This window comes from Podarcis bocagei (genome assembly GCF_964188305.1).
Source record: "Podarcis bocagei genome assembly, chromosome: 1".
NCBI classification, from domain to species: domain Eukaryota; kingdom Metazoa; phylum Chordata; class Lepidosauria; order Squamata; family Lacertidae; genus Podarcis; species Podarcis bocagei.
This window is the reverse complement of record NC_138125.1, coordinates 91135424-91155527: the sequence shown is the minus strand read 5'-3', so window position 1 is coordinate 91155527 and position 20104 is coordinate 91135424. Positions and strand designations below refer to the sequence as shown.

At 44.2% G+C, this 20104-nt stretch overlaps 1 protein-coding gene across 18 annotated transcripts in view; it reads right to left on the bottom strand.

The window, feature by feature from the left end:
• The window catches only part of BIN1 (bridging integrator 1), a 115915-nt gene that overhangs the window by 59705 nt on the left and 36106 nt on the right, over nt 1–20104 (bottom strand). For all 18 annotated transcript variants that reach the window (XM_081197039.1, XM_081197028.1, XM_081197040.1 and 15 more), the window contains exon 2: nt 7907–7987. In XM_081197039.1, the coding sequence (XP_081053165.1) occupies nt 7907–7987 (81 nt within the window). The remainder of the gene's footprint in view (nt 1–7906; nt 7988–20104) is intronic.

The window sequence follows — 20104 nt, the reverse complement described above, 5'->3', positions numbered from 1 at the left end:
TACCTCCCGCAGTTTGGTCAAACCCATGCTGGTAACCTCGAAAACACTATCCAACCATCTTGTCCTCTGTCGCCCCCTTCTCCTTGTGCCCTCCATCTTTCCCAGCATCAGTGTCTTCTCCAGGGAGTCTTCTCTTCTCATGAGGTGGCCAAAGTACTGGAGCCTCAGCTTCACGATCTGTCCTTCCAGTGAGCACTCAGGGCTGATTTCCTTAAGAATGGATGCGTTTGATCTTCTTGCAGTCCATGGGACTCTCAAGAGTCTTCTCCAGCACCATAATTCAAAAGCATCAATTCTTCGGCGATCAGCCTTCTTTATGGTCCAGCTCTCACTTCCATACATCACTACTGGGAAAACCATGGCTTTAACTATACGGACCTTTGTTGGCAAGGTGACATCTCTACTTCTCAAGATGCTGTCTAGGCCTGTCATTGCCCTTCTCCCAAGAAGCAGGCGTCTTTTAATTTCGTGGCTGCTGTCACCATCTGCAGTGATCATGGAGCCCAAGAAAGTAAAATCTCTCACTACCTCCATTTCTTCCCCTTCTATTTGCCAGGAGGTGATGGGACCAGTGGCCATGATCTTCGTTTTTTTGATGTTGAGCTTCAGACCATATTTTGCGCTCTCCTCTTTCACCCTCATTAAAAGGTTCTTTAATTCCTCCTCACTTTCTGCCATCAAGGTTGTGTCATCTGCATATCTGAGGTTGTTGATATTTCTTCCAGCAATCTTAATTCCAGCTTGGGATGCATCCAGCCCAGCCTTTCGCATTATGTATTCTGCATATAAATTAAATAAGCAGGGAGACAAAATACAGCCTTGTCGTACTCCTTTCCCAATTTTGAACCAATCAGTTGTTCCATATCCAGTTCTAACTGTAGCTTCTTGTCCCACATAGAGATTTCTCAGGAGACAGATGAGGTGATCAGGCACTCCCATTTCTTTAAGAACTTGCCATAGTTTGCTGTGGTCGACACAGTCAAAGGCTTTTGCATAGTCAATGAAGCAGAAGTAGATGTCTTTCTGGAACTCTCTAGCTTTCTCCATATGATATGATAGCCATGTTCAAACACCGTATTTTTCGGACTATTGGACGCACCAGTCCATAGGACGCACCTAGATTTGGGGGGGGGGGAAATAAAGGCAAAAAAAATTTATCCCCCCCCCCCGCCAGGCACGGGGCTGGGGTGGGGAAGCCCGAGCTTCCCCCTCCCCCAGAACGGGACCCAGAGCCATGCCGAAGCTGCGCGCAGCTTTGGCATCGCTCTGGGAGCTTGCGGGGCTGGGGGAGGAGGAAGCCTTCCGCCAGCCTCCAAACCATGTCGGGAGACAGCGGGATGGCGCGCTGCGCCTCTCCCGCTGTCCCCCGAGTTTGCGGGGCTGGCGACGGGGAGGAGCAGGCTTCTCCCCCCGCCAGCCTTCTAGACAAGTCGGGGGACAGCGGCAAAGGCGCGCTGCGCCTCTCCCGCTGTCCCCCGAGTTTGCGGGGCTGGCGACGGGGAGGAGCAGGCTCCCCCCCCCCAGCCTTCTAACCAAGTTGGGGGACAGCGGGAAGGGCGCGCTGCGCCTCTCCCGCTGTCCCCCGATATTGTGGGGCTGGCGGTGGGGCTCTCCTGAAGCCTGGAGGTTGTGGGGCTGGTGGGGGGGAGAAGCAGGCTTGCTTCTCCCACCTCCAGCCTCCAGATCAGGTCGGGGAATAGCGGGATGGCGGAGCGCTGCCATCCCGCTATTTCCCCGACCTGATCTGGAGGTTGTGGGGATGGTGGGGGGGAGAAGCAGGCTTGCTTCTCCCACCCCCAGCCTCCAGATCAGGTCGGGGAATAGCGGGATGGCGGAGCGCCGCCATCCCGCTATTCCCCGACCTGATCTGGAGGTTGTGGGGATGGTGTGGGGGAGAAGCAGGCTTGCTTCTCCCACCCCCAGCCTCCAGATCAGGTCGGGGAATAGCGGGATGGCGGAGCGGCGCCATCCCGCTATTCCCCGGCCTGATCTGGAGGTTGTGGGGATGGTGGGGGGGAGAAGCAGGCTTGCTTCTCCCACCCCCAGCCTCCAGATCAGGTCGGGGAATAGCGGGATGGCGGAGCGCTGCCATCCCGCTATTCCCCGACCTGATCTGGAGGTTTTGGGGATGGTGGGGGGGAGAAGCAGGCTTGCTTCTCCCACCCCCAGCCTCCAGATCAGGTCGGGGAATAGCGGGATGGCGGCGCTTCGCCATCCCCCTATCCCCCGAGCTTGTGGGGCTGGGGGGGAGAAGCAGGCTTGCTTCTCCCCCCGCCAGCCTCCAGATCAGGTCGGGGAATAGCGGGGTGGCGGCTCTGCGCCTCCCCGCTGTCCCCAGCTTTTGGGTGCAGGCTGCTGCCCGCAAGCCTTGCGAGCCCGCGGGACATCCCGCCGGGCTTGCAAGACTTGGGATAGCTTCCTGAAGCCTGGAGAGCGAGAGGGGTCGGTGCGCACGGACCCCTCTCGCTCTCCAGGCTTCAGCAAAAGCCTGCATTCGCACCATAGGACGCACACACATTTCCCCTTCATTTTTGGAGGGGGAAAAGTGCGTCCTATAGTGCGAAAAATACGGTATATAAAAGGATGTCACATAGAGGAGGGAGAAAGGTTGTTTTCTGCTGCTCCAGAGAAATGGACATGGAGCAATGGATCCAAACTACAAGAAAGAAGATTCCACCTAAACATTAGGAAGAACTTCCTGACAGTAAGAGCTGTTTGACAGTGGAATTTGCTGCCAAGGAGTGTGGTGGAGTCTCCTTCTTTGGAGGTCTTTAAGCAGAGGCTTGACAACCATATGTCAGGAGTGCTCTGATGGTGTTTCCTGCTTGGCAGGGGGTTGGACTCGATGGCCCTTGTGGTCTCTTCCAACTCTATGATTCTATGATTCTATGATTCAAAGCTGAAGGAATGCAGTAGGTCAACATCTGGGGAGGCTGAAGAGCAAGCTTTCCTTAAGGTACATGCTTTTACCATAATGCTAATGGGACTGAGGTAGTAGCAGCTTTCATGTGACTACTAAGCTTGTGCCCAAGGCGAGCTTTGAACTGAAAGCTAATTTGGTGCCATAGCTGAATAAAATGAACTGTGAAGCAGAAGGTCCTTGGTTCAAAGCTTGCCTTTGAGCAATGAATTTATAAGCCACTCTCTCGGCCTCAAGATGCAGTGTCCCCATCTCCCTTCAATACAGGGATATCACTGTGAACCAGTAATACCGATCTATGTTCCTAATAGATGTGAGGAACTCTAGACATGTACACAAACAGTATTAATTGGCCGTCACAGCAGATACGTTTTGCCACTATAATGCTATGTAAGCTATCAAGAGCCAATCACATCTGAGCAAGCAATTGCAAGTGGGTCAGTGACACAGCTGCATAGAAAACTAGATCGCCCCACAATGCATAAGGAGAAGCCAATATTGCCCATGGATTGTCAACTTCAGTTTCGGAATATATTGTACTTGGAGCAGCTTGTTTTCTGCTCTTTTGGCTTAACTATTCATGTTTAATTGCATCAATTCTGATACAAGAGGTGAACATTAATCAAGAATTTTATAAAAGAGCAACAGGTAGATGCAAATAGCTACTGGCTATTATGTTTTCTAAGGGACGCGGGTGGCGCTGTGGGTTAAACCACAGAGCCTAGGACTTGCCGATCAGAAGGTCGGCAGTTCGAATCCCCGTGACGGGGTGAGCTCCTGTTGCTGGGTCCCTGCTCCTGCCAACCTAGCAGTTCAAAAGCACCTCAAAGTGCAAGTAGATAAATAGGTACCACTCTGGTGGGAAGGTAAACGGAGTTTCCATGTGCTGCTCTGGTTCACCAGAAGCGGCTTAGTCATGCTGGCCACATGACCCGGAAGCTGTATGCCGGCTCCCTCAGCCAATAAAGCGAGATAAGTGCTGCAACCCCAGAGTCGGTCACAAATGGACCTAATGGTCAGGGGTCCCTTTACCTTTACCTTTATTATCTTTTCTGAAAAACAGTTCTTGCTTCTTTTTCCCTGTAGCCCTTGGCACAACCCAAAATCTTCTCTGCACCTAGTCTTGATCTAGTCTTCTACAGTCTATATTCTGTCTACTATGTTTACACTGCTGACCATGGGTCTTTTTTAAAAATCCTACTCTGAAACATCTTTTCTCCTCCCGTGCCCCCATTTTTACCATTTTACTGAAAATAATTTCTTTGAAGACAAGTTCTGGGAGGCTCAGAAGCTTGCTCACTACTCTGTGACATTTCAGCTGGGTCTTAATAAAATGTATTTATATACCTTTTGCTTTGGGGGCAGGGGGTTCTAACGGCAAGAGGAAGCATGCAGCTATCTGCAGGATTTTGTACAGCAGCTTATTCTGATGGAAATAGCGCAAAGGACAGTAACTGAATGCAGATCATCCTAGGAGGAAGAATCCTCCTCCTCCTGACCATCCCCAGTTGTGCTGCTCGTCAAACTCCAGAGGGGCATGAGACCACCGGAATGTTAGCACCGCTGCCAAAAAACAAGTCATGTTCGGCTTGTGTGTCACGTAGCAAAGTCAGCCTCTAAGCAAAGAGGGAGGGAGATCTCGTGCCATTCGCAGAGTAAAAAGGAAGCACGCTTGTCGTTCTCTGAATGGACATACAAGGTATTTAGAACAAGATCCCCCCCCCTTCCCTCCCCATTCAGGAAAAAAAAAAAGATGACAGCGCTGTGCAATGAGAGAGACAGCTAAGTTTATATCTCTTCCACTTTCGCAGCAGACCTTGTGCCTGCATGGACTGTAACAAAAAGAGACTCTCAGCCCAGGGCAAATCAAAGACAGCTGCCTGTCTTCACAGGAACACAGCAAACAATCGGTCCATTTTGCAGTGGATGCCCAGAAGCCATTTCCATCCTTCCTGGGATACCAGCTTGAATACAGAAGGCTCTTTAGCTGCACCGGATCAGCTTTCTTTGGTGCTCTAGTTGCCCCAACTATAATTCCACGGTTGTGGAAATAGACTGCTGCTTATACCAGCCTAAGTGTAAGCAACTGGCTTGATGAACAATGAACATATACTGGGCTATTTTATACTTATACTAGCAGAAGTAAATACAGAGACCTGGGCAATCAAGCAAAAGATTATCCACAAAGATCCATTTGCGGAGTGGGAATTGTGCCCCTTTTTACATGTAGAGGAGAGGGAGAGGGAGAAGAAGGACTGGGTAGCCACTTGTGGTCTGACCCCAGTTGGGAATGTAGGGCAGTACCAGCATCAACAAAAGCCCATGTTGTTTGGTTGGTTGTTTTTTATACCCCAGCTTTTTTCCCCTGGTGGTACTCAATGCAGCTTACAAATAAAAACAAGAATCACTAAAACATAAATAATAATTAAAAAACAAGCAAACGCTAACAGAACTAAAACTATATATACATACATAAAATATGTTTAAAACATACAAATAATCACAGAAAAGCTGCTATTTGGCACCAGAGGGAAGCTGACATTTTTTCCCCTATTCATTCAAAACCTTGTCCACACCATCAGTTTAGAACAATATATTTAGTGGTGTTCTTACTAATTTGCTGCACATCAAAATGGAAGTGCTCATGTTTCAGAATTCTTGCATCTTCCTACCCATCATGCAATAAATACAGTTCCTCTCCCAGCTAACACCTCCATGACTGTCCTGGCTCCCACTTGTGGACGTAATACTCAGACTCTCTGCTTGGTTATTACAAAATGTTTTATTCCAGAATTTGCTACATGACCTAAACATATATCAAGTTGGAAAGTACACACTTAGCAGATTATTGCAAAGCTCTAGGATACATGGTTAGGTGTAAGCAAAGACATTGTCTCAAGACTTGACGTGCCCCCTGAGCTACCCTTCTGAAGAGGAGGGTGGGGACAATCGTTCACAGAAATCCCATCCTGAGCCGTGAGAATGGGCAAGGAGGCATGCTTGTGGGTCTGCTCATGCCACCACAATCAGCATCACATCCTTGTAAGACAAAGTCAATAGTGCGAGTTCACTGTCTGACCTAGGGGGGAAGCATTTTGCTAGCAAGAGATTGGAGCACAGCCTGGTTCAAAAACCTTTCTCTTGGCACTCAGGACATCCACTGTCACTGAACTTCCTCCTGGCAAGCTGCTGGGCCCCTCCCCAGAATTGGTTTCCCAACTCACATACTATTCTTCCTTCCCATCTGACCAGCCCTGCCAAAAGGTCTCCATAGGGCTCATGAAAATTATTACCCTCAAGACTGAATTACTAAAACATGCTCTTTATGGAAGTGGGCCCTTGGGTCTAGTCTGGAAGCTGCAGCTAGACTGATGATGAGAAGCAGCTATTGCCAACATACTATATGTGTGTTAAAATACCTGCAGTGGCTTCCTATTTGCCACCAAGCCAAATTCTAGTACTAGTGTACAAAGCCCTGAATAACTTAGTCCAGAGGTTTTCAATCTTTTTGGGTCTGTGGCTCCCTTGACCAACTTCATTCTTTCTGTGGCACCCCTGTGGGGCTCAAGAGTCCAGTTATGCCACCCCTTGCCTGCAAAGCCAACAATCCCTCACCCCTTTTGATTGTGATTATATGCATTTACACTTCTGATTTTTTTAATTTCTGAGGATTTACATTTTTGGGGTTTAATGTTGATTTTAAAATTTTGTATATTTTTGTCATTGTATGCTGTTTTGAGACCTAAATACTGAAAAGCAGGATTTTTTAAAAAATAAATACTATTGCAAGTACTGCATGAAACAAGTCTGGGATGTATAACAGCAGGCACCTGCCAGATTCACATTACTTGTCTGCACTGCAACGTCCCTGCTGCTTTGTCAACATTTGTTCATAAGGTTTATAATAACCACAGTAGCTGCATATTCACACAGCATGTGGCACTTTAGTAGTGAAGTCTTCATCTACTTGAAAAAGCCTTGCAAACAACAAGGTCAACCCCTCTCCCACGGTTGCCTGCCATTTCAGGACATTGTGAGGCAAATTAAACATTCCAGGCAAATGCACTGAATAAAGCCCCAACGTTTAAATCATCATCATATCATATCCTCAATGAGTTAGACAATACAGGATAGCCTTGGGAGGCTGCTATTTTGAGTCAAGGGAGGCCGTTGCTGAAGCCTTCCTCAGCACGCACACACAAATTGTTTCGCTCAAAATTTCCAAGCTGCCTTTCTACATGAACTTATAGGTTCTGAAAGAGGCTGGTTTTAGCTTTAGTTTTGGGGTTTTTTAAATCATTTTCAGGGCATTTTTACATTTTACATTTGCATGCTGCACACGCATAACAAAAAAAACAAAAAAATCCCAATGGATTTGACCAAAGGTCCATCTAGTACAGCAGCTTTTTCCTCACAGTGGCCAAACCACCTCAGACAAAGCCACAAGGATCTGTTTACTGTTGTTTCTTTGCTATTTGTGCTCTCTGCCATTGTGCAAAGCCAGCTCAGAAGTGCTTGTGCAACCCCACTGAAGGAGATTGCTAACAGCTTCATGGTGAAGGAGGGACAGAAGAGTCTGTTGCATCTTGGCCAATAGCCAGTCTGTTGCATTTCCATGCTGTTCATGCCACCAATTGTTAGCACGGAAGCCAAGTTAGTTGGTGAAGAAAAAACAGGTCACACCATCTCTCCTTTGCCAGCCTGGATGAAATTCCACATATTTCCCTTCATGGTTAAATATGGAGGCTGTAAGATGGGGTCCCATTTCATTAAAAAGATTAGTAGTACTGGCTTAAAAGTATAATGTAAGAATATGGTGAAATTTGGAGTTATGTTAATATGTCTTCCTCCTACTGGTATCATTCTCACCCAGCCTCAGTTCCAACTATGAGTCTGCCCATAGTATGTGAAACTCTTTCAAGGATACACTCATCAAAGGTTAAGGAATGGTCAAGACTGACTGTTCGAATATTTAAAGTTGCTTACCAGTTGCTTGTTGAAGTTATGTACACATTGTTCAAATTGCTCGTCTTTTGTTTCATCAGCTTTGCCAAGTTTCTGAAGGACCTGCACATGCACAGAAAAAGAGAACAGAGAAGGGTATTGAAGTCACAAAATTTGAACGTTTGCAACCAATAAAAGACAATTCGAGAGGAGAGGGGTCGCTGTTTCAGCTTTACTGAGTGGCAGAGAACAGGGGGCAGGTTCAAACACTGGGAATGCTGCTTTTAAAGATCTCAGGAAACACTTCAGGAAAAATCCCTCTGCTTGGAGAATTTGGAAAGCCACTGCCCATTGCAGAAGACAGTACTGGATGAATAGAGTGACTGCATGTCTTACTTTATTGTGAATAGTCCTCCAGTTTTAAGGGGTTTAAAGGAAAATGAACCATTAGAAGGGAGATTGGACCTTGGACAGCAGAAACCTTGCCTTTGCCCCTCAACAGCACTGAACAGCAAGCTGAGTGGTCACACAGATCAGTCCCTCTCATTATGATGAAATGTATTGCATTTCTATATCAATTAGAGGAACATTTTCTAAATTTGCATATAAGCATATGCAAATTATATGCAAACAAGCACCCTCCTTTTTTGGTGATGCATAAATGGCCACCCTATGGACAAGATAGACCAGTGGTCAGTCTTGATATAAGGCAGCTTCCTAACATCAGTAGTTTTCTCTGTGGTTTTCTCTCCTGCATCACAAAGCCAATGTTTAATAGTTAGAAAAAATCAGCTAATAAAGTGGTACTAAATACAAAACTATAGAGTTGCACTTCATTTACTTAACTTGGCACTGCAGACCAGTTTACCAACTCTTTGGAAATGCAACATATAAATTGAAGGGGGTTCGGATGACTCACAGACTATATTTCTCATGCAAAACTTATTTGTCCAGCCCTTGGCTGAAGAAGAGTGGTACTGAAAAATCTGCTGAACAGACAATATAAACCACTGTGCAGGTCCCCCAAGAGAAACTTCAGTTAATCTCCTCTCACAAATAACCTATTTTGTGAAAGAGGAAAATTCATATGATGGAGGCATAAATGTTATCTTCAGATTTTTAAAAAAAATATTAAGAGTTTCAGCCAGAACTGGAACTAGCTTGGGAGAGAGTCCTGTTGTTATCATTCTGCCACCAGGAAGGCTTGGAATAACCATGGCAACCAGCCAGGCCTCTCTTAGTACCAAGAGTCCTTTTTAACAATCAAGTTCACCCACCATTCCAGGCGGAGTAAATCTTAATCAAGACACTTTATTTATCAGCCCTTCCCTTTTAACACTCTTGATTCAAGTGGGTCGCTAAAAGTGGAGTTGCCCACACAGCTAACCCAAGGCTGTTCAGCTTGAGTGACTGAAGGGGGGAGAAGCAAAGGACACGAACAGTAATGTATGTAGATAGCTTCAGCTGCCACAAATCACGCTTAGGGCTGTTTCAGATGTGCATGTAAAATATTTTACATGACCACCTAAAAATGTTACCAGCTGATGCAGCTCATGCATGAAATCATGAAGTTCCACTTATGAGGGAACTGGTATGAGCAATGGCTACTTATCAAGTGGCAAACCCAATGACACTTATCCAGTGACACATAATGTATGACACATAATATTTGGAACCGACCTATGGAGAGAAGAAAGTTTGAAGAATCCGGCAAGATCACACACAAGGTCCCTCTAGTCTGGTATTCTGTTTCCAACAGCTTGCCAACCAGATGCCTGTGGAAGGCCGATAAGCAGGACATACTGACAACAGTCCTCTCTTGCTGCTCTACAGCAACTAGCTATTCAGAGGCAGGCTGCTTGTGATCCTGGAGGTAGTTTATAGCCATCATAACTAGTAGTCATTTAAAGCTACATGGATACGTTCAACTGATCCATCAAAGCTTCCTGGTTTGCAGAGGAAACTATAGTTTGTAACCAACAAACTATGGCTTCCTGTTAATCAAACATAGAAGTTTCTAATCTCTTCCAATTACATGCAGAGGAAGGGGGGAGTCATTGTCAGTCCTCCGCACTATGGCTCAGACTTCAGAGTATCATCAAAGTGCAGCCATTCTCCTTAGGGTGCATTAGTATTCCTGCTGTTTAGAAACTGTGTGTGTGTGTGTGTGTGTGTGTGTGTGTGTGTGTGTGTGTGTGTAGCATTCCTGGAGGGGAAAGTGGGGAATCAGTATATAAAGAACCTCCTCATTCACCCAACACTGATAACAAATACAGAAGATGTGGCTACCTCCTTGTTTGTTGGCATGACAGAGCTCAAGACACAACCCACATATCAACTACCGTATTTTTTGCTCTATAAGACTCACTTTTTCCCTCCTAAAAAGTAAGGGGAAATGTGTGTGCATCTTATGGAGCAAATGCAGGCTGTGCAGCTATCCCAGAAGCCAGAACAGCAAGAGGGATTGCTGCTTTCACTGCGCAGCGATTCCTCTTGCTGTTCTGGCTTCTGAGATTCAGAATATTTTTTTTTCTTGTTTTCCTCCTCCAAAAACTAGGTGCATCTTGTGGTCTGGTGCGTCTTATAGAGAGAAAAATACGGTGTTTAGGCCCTGCTTAGAGATACCTACTTCAAACTCTAAGAATCCCTAGTATACAAGCACTGAATTTAGAAAGAGATCCAAGATTCCCGTTCATTTCACACTGTCATTTTGAATTTAGTCATACATGCACACACATATAGACAGCTGATTCTCTGTAGCATTGCAACATGCATCACAAAGCACTCAGGTTTCAGAGTATCATTCTGTCCAAGTGTGCAAAAACATCACTGAAGACCAGTATTTAATCACTGAGTGGGTGGCTAGCTAAGCAACATCCTCTGCAGAAATTGGAGCTCTCCGAACTCAACCAGTCTAGAAACACAGAAGGCTATGTTAGCAGGGAATGTGATACGCACTTGGCCACCAACTTGTGTTTCCACCACGCCTGTTATAAATCCACCTAGCCTTTTGGGGTTGGGGGAGGAAGTTCTCCTGCTCAAGGCCTTACAGACCCCTTTTTTTTCTTCATAGTGCCCTTTGGGGGCTAATCTAAGCTATCAGATGCCATTATTCTAAGCTAAATGGGTTATTTCGTTGGTATGCTAACTTGTTGAAATTTGTTGTTTCAATTGTTTTAGCTGGTTTTGCTGTTAGATTTTATGGGTTTGTATTTGCACATGTTTGTAAACCACTTTGAGAAGCAAATTGGCCTTAAAAAGCAGTCTAATAAATAATAAGAATGCAAACTGCACATTTTGAAGACTATTCCTGAGACAGCATTTTTAAAGTTGCATTTTGCATGCATACCATGCATAAGAAATCAAAGGTACACAATTGTCTGCTACTCCTTTTTTAATATCCTGCTACCCATTGGAGGGTAACAATTCATGCTGTGCACACTCGCTCGCACACTCTCTCTCTCTCTCTCTCTCTCTCTCTCACACACACACACACACACACACACAACACTTCTATCCATCACGATTGCTTGCAACCTTCACCAAGGTTGCAAACAGCCAGGCAGGTAAACTGAGCACTATGCAGGATCAATCTGCCAAGTCATTTTTCATTTGCTCCACACATCCCCTGATTAGGCTGAGAAGATTAAGGTTTATCCACACATATTTAAAGAGACCTCAAATCAATTTTCTCATAGCAATACAGCATTACTTGACAAAATTTACAGTTTGCAAAGAGGGAGCAGGGAAGAATTGGGATAGTTAAGTGTATGTGTCTTCACCTCTTATTCCAGAATGCATTTGAAAAGCCCAATAACAAAATTTCAATCCTTTCTAGGAAATGCACAACTCTGGATAAGGGGTCTAGAGAGCTCCATGTTCCAATAGCTATCGCAGTGAGAGACAGTAAAATCAAACTCCAAGAGCAAATTCTGGTAGTTCTTTCAAAATATTGAGGTGGTCATATTTATAGTTTCACACTAAATACAGAAAGTGTAAGAGTAAATGGCAAAGCTGAAAGGAAATAGAATGTGTTTTTAAAAGATTTTTAAGCTTTGCGCCATAGTCCTTCTAGGCAGCAGTTTGGAAAACCCTAATGCAGAGTCTTCTTTGAGAACACAGAAGGAGGTGCACACTTCTTTGGCTCCCAGCTACCATCCTCAATTAGAACAAGGGAATAGCTAATACAAAGAGCCATTTGAAAAAGCATAGGCTGACTCACAAGTAAAATGATCAATTCTAAACTGGGGAAAGGGTCATTTAACAAAGATAAGAACTCAGAATGTTACACAAGCTCAAAGGTGACACAGAACAAGCAACTAATGTAGAAAATGCTGAAGGTCTGTCTAGGGCACGTGTGTACGAGCTCAAAATTTATGTGAAGCTATAGTTCCCAAGAAGCCTGATTAATTAATTACTATGTATTTTTAATAGTTCAGCTTTGAGTTTGCAATGGTTCAACTCAGAGGGCCAAATGAGATAAAATATGAAATTGATCTTTCTGTTTTAAATAATGGACGGGGTTTTTTATTTTTTAAAAAATGAAAATTGGACTCCCAGCAAGTGGGGAAGAATGAAATTAACATTTTCCTCCCCTGCCATGGTCCTAACTAAAATCATTTCTGCAAATCGTGCTCTTTGGCATTCCCATGAAAAACTTCCTCCTAATGCAAAATAGCAGTTTCTGAGGAGCAAGTGCAGAAAAAGCAGAAAGGGTTAAATTTCTCTGCCTGCTGCAAATTCACAATAGTTACCAACCTCCTGTCCCAAGAAACTATTATTTACAAAACTTCAGGACTGGATTCAGCCAGCTTTAACCAAATACTGAGTGTAACTTCTCTACACTCCAAAACAACTAGGACCATGGTGATTTGGATTCAAGTTCCTACTCAGCCATGAAGCTAAACAGATGACCTTGCTCTCTAAACTACCTCACAGGGTTGTTGAAACAAGCAGTGGAGGATGAGAACAAGGAGAAAAAGAGGGTTGAGAGAACTACCATATTTACTTGAGTCTAATGTGCCATTGAATCTAATGCGCACCTCAATTTTCAGAACCTTGAAACCAAGAAAGGTATTTGCTGGAGATTGTAAATGTGCCATCAAATCTAATGTGCATCTTAATTTTCACAATGTAATTTTGTCCCAAAAAAATAGTGGGCATTAGGTTTGAGTAAATAAGGTAAGTAAGGTACCCTGAACTTATTGGAGGAAGGGTGGGATAAATCTGAAATAAATACATATTTTAGTCATATTCGAAAACAAGTGTTAGAAACTCCAATATATAAGCTAGGCACCAAATGGCTCCTTATACCAGAGTTAAGGTTACCCAAAAAGAATGCCTAGTTGCCATTTTTGGGCCAGGTGGCTTGAAATACTTATTTTTCAATACAACTTTTTGGTTCCTTGAATTCATTCTCTTTGTGCAGATACAATATAATGTATAGAATTCTTCAGGATGTGTTGCTAGTGTGGGAAAACAGTCAAGATCCAAGGATCCCCAGGCACACACCTCCAGAAGATGGAGAGGTCAGGCATCATCCTGGCACCTGGGCATCTTCACTTGGTTACAAAGTGGCTGATAGCCAGGTGCAAAATGCACTTGGTGAATTTTGAATGCTGTCTGAAAACCGCACAGGTTATACCACTTCTTGCAACTGTTGACTTTCTAAGAGAATTCAGGCTTTATATGTTACTAGGTTCTTAAAAGGAGAGTCCACTGTAAGAGTGTGTAGATCAGAATGTATAAAGTGCTGCTTATAGGCATGCATGATGTGCAGAAGCCCTGAAAAGCCTCCCAAATTATTGGGAGGGGGGGCACAGTTAAATGGCTCTTAATCTCAGGGATTTCCAGCAACTGGAAGGTAAAACTACTATTCCAAACCCTGTGCCTCTGTGATGATGGTCAACGCCTTATATCAGCCTCCCCCAATCTGGTGCCTTACAGTCATTTCTCATTAACCACAGCTAGCATGGCCCATGGTCAGGGGTAGTCAGAGTTGGAATCGCATAACATCTAGAGGGCATCAGATTGGGGAGGGCTGCCTTATATTACAAGGCATCCCACTTCAGGCCATTGCCATATTTTGCATGTGGAAGGGCTTTCTATGCAGGATCTACTCCTAAAAAAATTCAGACAGAATTCAAAATCTCTGCAAGGGGCTCCTCTTGGAGAGGCAGATGATGCAGCAGATATTTGGCTCCAGGATCAGGAGAAATCACCATTCAGAGGGAGGGAAGGGGTGTTTGCTGTGCTCACACGACAGCAAACAGGGAGGTGGTGTTGGCTGTTGACAAGAGGCAGCACCCAACCCCTGGGAATTGGAACAGGACCAAACCCAAGATGAAGTGGAAGACTTCAACTGACCTTCCCACCCAAGTGTGTCCAAATCAGATCCAGACAGATCCTCAAGAGAAATGCTTTGGTACAAAACCTTTTGCTGAAGCAGCAGATGGCAAAGAACGCAAGCAACATCAGTTATGTGTGTCCGTTTTGGCCACTAATGAACTGTGAGCTCATAGGATGACATCCATCCCCTGGAGAAGTAAGTGCAAGTGGTGTCAGATTAGACCATTCCCAGGCAGCTATTGGTGCTCCGCTCTCCCCCATCCTCCCCCTGCGTAACGCCATCGCGCTTAATCTGTCGGATCATTGCAAAGCCAGATAAAGTTAGTTAGGATTGAAACTTTAGGCTCTTTGCAGCTATAAATGGAGCAGATTTGCCCAAGCAAAGACGGTTGATGGAAAGAACCTAGCAGAAGTCAATGTAGCACCCAGGATTGGCTCACAATGGCAAGAATTAGTTGTATGGTTGGAGGAGGAGGAGGAAAGGGAGGGGAAAACACGTGGGAGGCCGAACCAATGATCTGGTTGCATTTAAACTGTTGAATAACCAACAGCTCCTTGCTTCTGCCACATTCCTCCTGGAACCTACCATGTACCCAGAGAACTTCTGGCAGTTTTAACACCCAGAGATCAGCAATACAACACAGAGCCTGCAATTGCCCCCATATCACAGATGCAGTATGAAAAATAATGTTATACCCATTTTGCAGATATGGAAGTCTATTAGCAGGATATGACTTTTCACCTCCAATATTCTGGAACATCCTGGAATTTTCAATATGGGTTTTGGCAGAGACTTCCATAGGCCAGTTTTTTGTTTTGTTTTGTTTTGTTTTGTTTTGTTTTGTTTTGTTTTACCCGGGATGCTCATGGTCTAAAACCAACATCCATAGTGTAAGAAGCTGAACAGAAATTCCACCGATGCAAATACCGTATTTTTTGCACCATAACACTCACTTTTTTCCTCCTAGAAAGTAAGGGGAAATGTCTGTGCGTGTTATGGAGGGAATGCCTACGGGTGGCATGCCTACGGATTTTCCTCCTCTAAAAACTACGTGCGTGTTATGGTCGGGTGCATGTTATAGAGCGAAAAATACGGTAATTAAGACCAAGACAGCAAATTAATCAATAGGCTCAAGACATGCAAGACACCGGCATCTTCACAGACATTCAAGAGAGACAAAGGAAATTCATATGGGAGAAGGGAATCACAACATGGTGGCTTGCTCCACCACCTGACCTAGAACATCAGAAGAGAGTCTACTTGGGTCCACTGAAATATATCTAGGGTCCTATCTATGCAAGCAAGATTCCCACATAAGCTTTATCCACATTTAGGTGAATGCACAGGGATCAGAACGTTCAGAAACTTCAGCTAGTGCAGAATTCAGTGCCCAGGTTGCTCACAGGGGTAAGATGATTTTAACATATTACACCAATCCTGGCCCAACTGCACTGCTCTAATTTGTTTCCGAGCCCAGTTCAAAGTGATGGTTTTCACCTATGAAGCCTTAAATGGCTCAGGACTGCCATACAGTGGCAGAGCTTCATGCTCCGGCACCGGGGGGAGGAGAGCAGCCGGGGGGGGGGCAGCCGTGATGGCACCCTACCTGGATAGCGCTGCCGGGGGCGGTGCACTCCCCCGCTGCCATACCTCAAGGACTACCTTTCCCCATATGAACAGACCCAGACCCTAAAATCGTCACCTGTTGCTCATCTTTGTGTGCCTCCTCCATGAGAGATCTGGAGAGTGGCAGCACAAAAATGGACCTTTTCTGCCATGGCTCCCCGCTTGTGGAATACTTCCCCCCCCCCCCGGGAGGCTCGCCTGGCGCCTTCATTATATATATTTAGGCAGCAGGTGAAAACATTATTTGCCTAGACCTATGGCCTTTTAAATGTGTTTGGGATGTTAGGGAGGTTGTTATTATGTTATGTATTTTTTATTTTTATACCGTAAATCACCATGTGAACTTCGGATATATTAATTAATTAATTATTGTTATACACACACACACACACACACACACACACACTTATTTCATCCAGACTGAACATCTGTTCAGGCTATCAATATTGAGTTAGAGGGTTTGTGGACTGGAGTAACAGGATCTTCTGGCCTACTGCATCTACTTTTGGGATAAAAAAATATCCTTAAGAAAATGTGGCACAGATTTCTTCAAGTGAGGAAATACTTAATATGAGCACACACCTTGAATAATTTTGCCCTTAAAAAGCTAAGAAGCTAGACTGAAGTTTTATTTTAATTTATTTTCCTGACTCAAAATAATAAACCATTGTGTCTTCTGAGAATATCTTCTGTTACAAAGATGCAATGCGGGGATGGCAGCCATTTCTAACCATATTGATGGTATAAATATTTTGCTTGTCTTATCTTACAAAGGAGTGCTTGTTAGCTGTATTTTGAGCAAACAATAATTTTCTGGAATTGAGATCACTGCAGAAACATCAAGGCCCCAAGCTCAAAATATGTTCTTGTTCTTGTTCTTGTTGTTGTTGTTGTTGTTGTTGTTGTTGTCGTCGTCGTCGTCGTCATATTTATTTATGCCCCGCCTTTTTTTCTGGTAGGGCCTCAGAGAGATTATTATCTTATGATGTTGCAACGCGCATCTTGTGGACAGTAACACTAAAGACTAATGGATTTGTTGTGGCATAAGCTTTTGCAGCAACTATCTACCTACCCAGTGGTGGGACTTTCAGAACAGCTTCCTTTGTCACAAAGACTAAACCCACAGAGAGGGGAGGATCAACTGGCCTTTTGAAAGATGCCACAAGACTCAGTGTGCACTCAGACATGGAGATTATTGCATGTGTCTTCCTGGTTATGATGTTAGCACTTCTGTTCCAGTTTCTAATGTTCCTTGTACATTACATTGCCTGTTGTGCTGTGGAACTATGGCTTTTTCATCAGTGCATAGCCATGTAGCACCAAATTTCATTCACACCTGCAGTGTGACATAATGGACATCATGGGACATGTTGCCATCCTTTATGAGCATGTGTGTTTCTGTTCCCCAACTCATCCCCCATGCGCATGATGGAAAAGAACTGGATGCAAGAATACTACCCAACTTGGTCACATGCATGGTCCAAGAAAACAGTGGGGAAATTGCAGCGCAAAACTCCCACAAATTTTCCTGGTTAACAGGACTGCAAGCGAATTCTTTCTCAAAGCAATTAACACGGAAATGAGCAGTAAACATCCACTAGATTTCTGGAAGCAGCTTTTACGTTGTGTGAAAGCTGACATAAAGCATGAAAAATATCAGGAAAGGCAACATTGGGAAGATGGAATAAAGTGCCATCTGAACACAGCCTCATTGTGATTTGTAACCCTGCCCTAGTTTTTCGAAGAGAAAAAAAAATCAATCTGAGCATGACAAATCTCTTCTGAACTACATTTTCAAACAGTATCTTTCACAGCTTTTGAACCAGCAGGTGTGTGTTTTAGATAGGAATAGCTGCCGTCTTTTTCTGCGCTGCTTCAGCACAAGCAGAGGGCTCTGTCATAAGATATGAAGCCAACCCTGTCCAACAGTGCACCTTTCACCTTCATAAAGGCCTCAATCCATCTTGTGTAGTTTTCTAGTAAAGCAAATTTTATCTGACAGCAGGAGAAAAGTTTCAAGTGGCCTTTAGGTCATGCCACAGCATCAAGCTAGCTCGGAAAGTGACACAGAAAGAACATTAGGTCAGAGAGGCAATTAGTCCCTTCATTTCACCCGCCTACCTTGCCCTTCCTTTACCTGCAAAATACAGGGATTCCTTCGGAGGGTGACCACCACAATGTCTAGGGCTGCAGCTGACCCCATCCCAGGAGACAGACAGTGAGATTCAACATTGTGCTATGGCGAATGCCCCATTGGTGCAAAAACATTGCAGCTTGCCAGTTGAAATAACCCCCCCTCGCCCATCCCACTATTTGGGGGGTGGGGTTTTCTGATCCCCCCAACCCAATTTCAGGTGGCATGAAGAGTAGGGGTAAAGGCCTGCTGTGCAAGTGGGAGCTCTCATGCAGGCCTTGTGCTGACTGAACTTGACAGGTGAATCCCACTCAAAGCCACACTGGAGCAAAAGGATAACGCATCTTCTTGCATTGCAGCCTGCCGCCACTTAGTAAATGATACAGCCCAGCTATTTATTTTGAAAAGGTGCAATTTCCCCACCAGTTCAGATGCCCAACCGTATAATGATCATGTCTCTCTGGAAGTCCCTGTTGCTCAAACATATAATGGCCTGGGCTCACACATCACATTAAAGCAAAGGATGGCTTATGTTGAATGAGCAAATATGCAGCTTCACAAAGAGAAACTATTAGGCTTAAGGGCCTTTTTATTAAAGCAGATTGTGTGCTTTCTCAGTCATCCAAGTACAGCTAACATCTCGTGTACCAGAGCTGAAGTTAAGCCACATGGTCACTATTCTTCTAAACCTACTCAATATAAATACAGTTTCAAATTGGGACTGATCAACAGTACACGAGTGATTTCCTAGTCAGGTAAAAATGAAATCTGATTAGGCATTCACAGATTGATACGACTCAAACAATTTGTTCTAATTAAAATGCATCGTTGTTTCTACACTGTGGAAGCAGGAGCTACTCGCTATCAACGGTCAAGTGTTCTATGACCTGAATTTCCCAACTAAGTGCTGTTCAAAATTCAGAAGCAAGAACCATGTAAAAATATAAAACTTTTTGAAGGAGATAGAAACAACAAGCTGTAAACAGGGAAAGGAGAGAAAACGATGTTTCAATATTTAAGTGCCAAGAAGACAGAACAATGTGATTACCTACAGCCACAGGTTTACAAAAGTAGGAAAACGTTTTCCATCGAGGGCCACATTCTCACTGGGCAATGTGTTACAAGGAGCATACTGGCAGTGGGTGGAGGAGCTAAGCCAGTGGCAGGCACCCACTTCTTTATCCGAAAAACTTTCTTTAAAAAGAGCAATTTTGCAAGCAGTTTCATTGGGAAGTGGGGGGATTGAGACTGGCAGACATGCAGTAATGCCCACATGAAATAACCAGAGGTCTCTTCTGTTTCTTAATGAATATTGAATACCAGATTAAGAATGTTAATGGAAGTTTCGACTTAAGTGAATTTTCTTGGTAAGAAGAATTTCAGTTCCAGAATCCTTATCAGTTTTCTGTCTTATTAGGAACCCTAGTATGCTTCTCCTTTTTGCTAGTGACCACTAAAATAGGCTTGTTGCTGATTACTGGAGAAAATGCCTTATTTTTCCAACACCGGCCATAAGAATGGTAAAGGCAGTAAGCAAAAAAGAAAAGGGCTGTTTTAAACCTGTGATCTTGTGTCAAATTGGTTTTCTAAATTAGGCATTGACATTTCCCTGAACCAATGTCAGTCTCTCAGGGAAGCCTCAGTTACTAGGGCTGTTCACGTTGCATCTAATTATAGCTTTTAACTTTGGAGGGAATTGACAGAAGAGGATTACAGAGTGGTTTCTGGTGCTTCCTATTCAGTTTTCTCACATGCTCAACATGCAGGTCCTCTTCTGGAGAATAATCTTGATTACCAGCTGCCAAGTATACTCCTGGTTGGGGCAGGTATCCAAAAAGCACAGTTCCCCAATCAGCATTATTATTATTATTAGTTGAATTTATATACCACCCTCTACCCGGAGGTGTAGCAACATTGTTTTCATAATTCATAAAGAGACAGAGAGAAGGATTCGAGTTTACCTAGTGTCACCTGAAAAATATGTTTTTATATGTGTTGGTAGCCACCCAGAGTGTCTGGGGCAACCCAGCCACATGGGCAGGGTATAAATATTGTTGTTGTTGTTGTTGTTGTTAATTTATTCCCATTGTTACAATTTTTCACTTTGGTACACATCTCCCACCTTAAGCAA